The sequence below is a fragment of the Diadema antillarum genome, unplaced genomic scaffold, assembly GCF_040938485.1.
Source record: "Diadema antillarum isolate AM-2024a unplaced genomic scaffold, OU_Dant_1.0 seq00001294_RagTag, whole genome shotgun sequence".
Classification (NCBI taxonomy): domain Eukaryota; kingdom Metazoa; phylum Echinodermata; class Echinoidea; order Diadematoida; family Diadematidae; genus Diadema; species Diadema antillarum.
The window spans coordinates 173,351-179,049 of NW_027272073.1; the positions used below are offsets into that span (position 1 = coordinate 173,351).

General features: G+C 39.9%; 1 protein-coding gene across 1 annotated transcript; it reads left to right on the forward strand.

Annotated features, from left to right (window-relative positions):
* The first annotated feature begins 319 nt into the window (after nt 1-319).
* LOC139708028 (PIH1 domain-containing protein 2-like) lies at nt 320-5,091 on the forward strand. Its single transcript, XM_071620016.1, has 4 exons — nt 320-523; nt 1,845-1,968; nt 3,685-4,241; nt 4,934-5,091. The coding sequence occupies exons 1-4, from the start codon at nt 320-322 to the stop codon at nt 5,075-5,077; spliced, it is 1,029 nt and encodes a 342-aa protein (XP_071476117.1). The 3' UTR covers nt 5,078-5,091.
* The last annotated feature ends 608 nt before the right edge of the window (nt 5,092-5,699 follow it).

A 5,699-nucleotide genomic window follows, 5' to 3' on the forward strand; every position in this document is an offset into this window, starting at 1 on the left:
GTCATCGAACATGCCATCCTAGTATTCCTACTTTAATAGTTACTAGATTTCTACTACTAACGTTAGTTTCTATAGTATTACTAATGAGTCCAAACTTTATAACGTTGGTTCTTTTGAGATCTCTCTGTGTTTGTTAATCAGTGTATTTGAACTTGCTGTGACCTGGCTTGATTTTTAAAGAATAATGTGTGCGGAACATTTGCTGTTTTTGTTTTCAATGACCGTCAGTTCTTGACTGAAAGGGATAAAAAGATTTGACTCTCTTTCTCTGTGAATATCTTGATAATGTTGATTCCATTTTTCCTTCGTGATTCAGAAAATGTCAGCAAATGGAGAGGAGGGCTTTGGGTCCAGTCTGACGGGCGACTCGCTGAAGCAAGCGTCGCACATCTGGGCCATGCTTGACGAGATGGCAGATTCTGACCCAGCTGCCTACAGTAAATTTATCAAGAAGACTCTTGAGGAGGGCAAGAAGAATGTTGTTCTGCCGAAACCTTTTGCTTGCTTCCGCACATCTCTCCAGGTAAGATGCTGTCAGCAGGTTATGGGGACGCCTCCGAAAATCATTTGATGTAATTCCTCAGTGTGTGTGCCACAAAAGTGCTGTGATGTTTACTTCAGAGGGAAAAAAAAAAATGTTTGAAGATTGAGTTTTGCATGGTGAGATGTTATTGTTGTTGACGAATCAGGGTTGTTGTCCAGACTAAATTGGAGAAAGAATAATCTTGATTCTTGCTGTCGTTGTGACTTCTTCATGATGTATTGAAGAACCATCTATAGCCACCACCACCCAACCCCCCCCCCCCCCCCCAATCAGAATAGGCTAACTGATTATTAAGTGGAGAAAACATGAAATACCAAGGTACATGTAGTACTTTTTGAAAAACTCTTTCAAATAGATATTGAAAAACATGTAAACTGGCACTACCAGAGCAATTCTTACAGCTTAGCTTGTTGCTTTAATAGAGTCATGTTCGTGATGATGAAACATTTTCCTTGTGATGTAAATAATCTTACCACAAGGGAGCTGGAACAAGATATGTTCTCACCACGTGACAGAATTTCAGTTCAGAAACTACTTGTATTTCATTATACCGGTGCAGAGTTAGAACTGGACTAATTAAACATCCTGTCATGTGCCAGTCTAATGAAATCATCATTGATATTGAGATGACTTGCCAGTGCTACACGTAGTGTCAGGTATGCTTTTACACTTTTCCTTAATATCATAATAAGCCTATTCATTGCTGCATCTCATTTATTCTATTGCCCTTTTGTAGTGATTTTTACAGGGATGCCAAGTTCAAAAAATTTTCATGAGTGAGATTTTCATAACTCAGCATCTCTGCGCACGAATGTGCGCGCGAGCGAGGGTGTGGGAGGGTTTTTCCCCCCTGTCACCTCCCACAGTAGGGAGATTTTTCAATTTTTAGCTCTTAATAGTGCGATCAGGTGCATGCTTACGTGACTATTTTTTACTTATTTTGAAAGACAAAAGAGAAATATACCATCAATTGCAACTATCACTTCCATCTTTTGAGCGATGCTCATTATTATAGGCCCAAGTTGCAGACTTTGCCCGATGAGTGAAAAAAAATGGGTGCCAGGCGTGAGATCGTGAGATGGCCCCTAAATGCTTGAGTCTCATGCAGAATGCGTTAGACTTGGTAGCTCTGTTTTTATGTATTTACTTTATATATTTATTTACTTATCTATTTATTTATGCATAATTTATGTATTTATCTATTCATTTATCTATCTATTGATTGATTGGGTGATCTATTCATTTATTAATCCATTTACTTATCTATTTATTTATTTATTTATCCCACTGAAATTTTCAGGAGCCAGAAAAGACTTCCCTGTACATCAATCTCTGTGGCTGGGAGAGCATTCCTAAACCCAAGACGGATGAGGAGCCCGTAGCAGTGGCCAGTGGACCAATAGAAAAGGAGAAAGACAAAGATGGTACACATTTACAAATTAGTAACTTCACTCCCCCCCCCCCCCCCCCCCCCCCCCCCCCACACACACACACACACACCCATCCACCCACCCCGAGCAGTCTGATCTCTCTTTGTGGCTAAAACCCCGTTTACAGTGCGGGGCTGGGCCGAGCCCAGCCTCAATTGCGAGGCCGGGCCTCGCAATTTTGTCAGTTTACACTGCCGGGCTCGGCCGCGCTTTTGATTCAAACCTTTCAATATTTTGTCGTAGTGGCGCTCTGCTTGTAAACAAATGCAATTTGGTATTGTCTGGTTTTCAGACCCTTTCCAAATGAATTCCGTGGCGACGAAGTCACCGTTTGGGCAAAGGCCTTTGCCGAAGGAAAAATCCTTGGCAGGACAAAACCACCTTAAACTATACTAGTTTTCGACGTTGAGGGGGTTAATATCCTGAACAGCGAAATAGTACAGGCAGAGGGTTTGGAAGCCAGACTAAAATTGGCCGCGCATTTGGCCCAGTTTGCGTTTACACTGAGAAAAGGCCGGGCTCGGCCGGGGCTCGGCCGCGGCTTGGCCGTGGCCGAGACCACCTCCAGAGCGTGGCCAAATGCGAGGCCAAGGCATTTGGCCTTTTGCGCGTTTACACTGAAATGAAGGTGGGCTCAGCCGCAGCTGAGCCGCGGTCGAGCCTCGCACTGTAAACGGGGTCTAATAATCTTTTATTTTTGGCCAAGCATTATTTCTGTTCAGTTCTTTGTGTGTTTTTGTTTTCTGTGATTGTTTGTGACATATACAATTTGTACAGTATTAAAAGTATCAATTTGTAATTTATCCATTTGTTGACAACACAGATGAAAGCATTGTGGTATTGTCAATTAACAGAATGCCAGTTGAATATGATACCAATTGTGAGTCTAGAAATGTTATTCACATTACCTTGATCAGCTTAATTCTTGTTTCAACATTCCTGAACAACATTAAGAAATCATCCATTATTGTTTTTGTACTTGTAGGTACACATGTAGGTCTGTTTAATAGTATTCTCCATTTTGTGTTTCTGAGTAGGTGACGAGGATCAAAACTACGAATGAAATCCACATTACATAGCTATTTAATACACAAGTTGACAAGCAAATTCAAGCAAGTGACTACAAGTCTAGAAACATTTTGTAATGGACTGATAATCATATATTTTTATGAGAAAGTAAATATGAACAAACAAAAAAAAAACAATCACAAATGAAATTACTTCTGAACTGAAGGGTTTGTACTGTGTCTCTCTCCATACCCGCATCATTCAACAGGGCGCTAACACTTGTAAAGGGTAGGACCTGTGTGATATGTCCCCTTGTCTCCATACGTGTAGAAGGCAAGGGAATTTCTTTGAATTAAGAAAAATACTGTGACTAAAACACTCAAATCTGTCTAGTGTTAAATCTCCTTTTTCTCCACTTAATCATATTTTGTTCAGTCCTGTTTCATAACGTCAGCAGTGTAGGGAGAGAACAGACAGCTGTACAAAGACGGAAAAGACAAGTGGAGAATTTTGTGGAGAAATCTGACCTTTGGCCCAATAAAATTCACACGGAATGTAAAACAGCTAGCCTGAAAGGTCTCAACACAAGACTACTCTCTTTCATAAACACATGCACAGCACAGTGTTATGTGGATTGCCATCTCATACCACACTTTTTTATTTTTTTTTCTCCTTCTGCCTCCCTTTCTATTTGATATCTAGGAGAATATAAAGTGGTGAGGCTAGCTTTCAATCCGTATGTTTTGGAAGAGGGCTTCAAGAACGCGGTGGATCGCGATCTGATCGTCAACCTGGGTATAGACTACATCCAGAACCAGCACAAGGTCACAGTGTCACGGAGTTACAGGGAGTGCTCGGATTTCAAATTCAAAGGTCCTATGGTGTCATTGACTTCTACCCAGAGGTTTTTTGGCAAACGTGAAAAGACAGAGGAGGAGATTCTCCAGGAGAATTTGGCAGGACTTAGTCCCCAATCGCTCCTGGGAAAGGTCCAGGAACTCTCTGGTCGGGACCTGGAACAGAGTGAATTAGAGTCCAGATTGAGAGGATTGGCGCTGAACACAGCTGGTACGGACAGTATGCCAAAGAAGGCTGCAGGATTCATTGAGGAGATTTCGAGCAGCGATGCGGATTTGCCAGCTCCGGAGTACAATCTACGGCTGCTCCCTGCGAATGAAAATAAGCAGCGCAGGCTTGAGTTAAGACTAGAACTGACAGGAGTTCAATCTGTTTCAGAGTGTGAGCTGGACATTTCAGAGGTATTGGAGATACAAATTGTCAAATAACATGGGCTGTAGAAGTATCTGTACTGTTTTTTTTATTTTCCTCTTTGATTTGGCACACCATAACCTCGGGTACCAGTATTCCCTGGGATATAGTGTTGTTTTCTAGACAGTATGATATTATACTGCTGCCATGGCAGCCAAATTTTTGCGATCAGTGATAATGCTCCCAATGCCAATTCGTCTTTGTTATGACTTGTTTAAAATAATTGTAAGTAATGATGAAAGTTATTTTTTCATAAGTAACTTTTTTTCTAGAGGTGTTATGATTTTAGACAGTATTTCAGATAGAGACCACTCATAAGACCACGTATCTAAATATGATTGTAATCCGCATATTTTATAATAATTTTAAAGCTATTTTTCTTCAGATCACTTGGATATTTGTCCATACAATGTTCTCCAAACCAAGATTTAGTCAGTGATATCATGTGTAAATCACTGCTAAACTGCTGAAACAAATGACATTGTATTGCACCTTCCTTGAGACAGTGCATAACTTGCATGTTTTCAGGCAATGTATTTTTTAAAATCATAGTAACATAGAAACATAAAGGTTATGCTCAATCCAGGGGAAGGTACATTGTCGTTTGATCACTCTTCTGATACTCTTGAGTTTGTTTTCATATTTCCATATTTTGTTCATCTTTTTTGTTTTTTGTATGAAGGAGGAAGTCTCACTGTTCGTAGAAGGCAAGTACAGGTTTTGCCTTCCGCTACCTGAGCCCATCAGAGAATCCGATGCCAAGGCAAAATTCAACAAGAAATCATCAGCTCTGTCCGTCATCCTACCAACGCAGGCAGTTTCATGACAGGAAGACTTAGCAGTGTGTGAGTGGCCAGAAGTGATGATTTTTATCGTTGACTGTAATTTGCAATGCCCTTCAGCAACTTCAACATATGTTTCTTCAAGATGCTTAAAGGTATTGTTTATCATTGGGAGCAGTGATTTGAACTAAGTTCCAGTTATCATATGTGATGCATTATGTGTAGGTCAGTTGTATTACAAAACATCGTACCATATAAAAAATTGCAATAAAGCCTAAATTATAAGGAGATATCACTGTTTTTCTCAATAAACCATGAACTGCAGATGGTTTATTCTAGAAGCAATTTTATTCAAAGTATTGTTCACATTTTGTATACTTAACAATACTTACATTCTTGTAACATTGTTTATACTGATTTTCATTTTTACATTGGTTGTTTCTATCCCTAACTCCCATTTTAGAACTATTTTGAAGAACTAAAGATGCAAGTCTGTTTCATCTGCAGATCGTAAATAATGCCTTTAAACTTTGGTTTAGTTGTTATACTGAAATCTGGATAGTTGTACAATCCCCAAAATGGAAAGAAGGCAGAATATTGCTTCACCTACTGTAGTCGGGTATTATTGTAATGTGTTGTCAGTCCAGATGCGGCGCCACTGATATA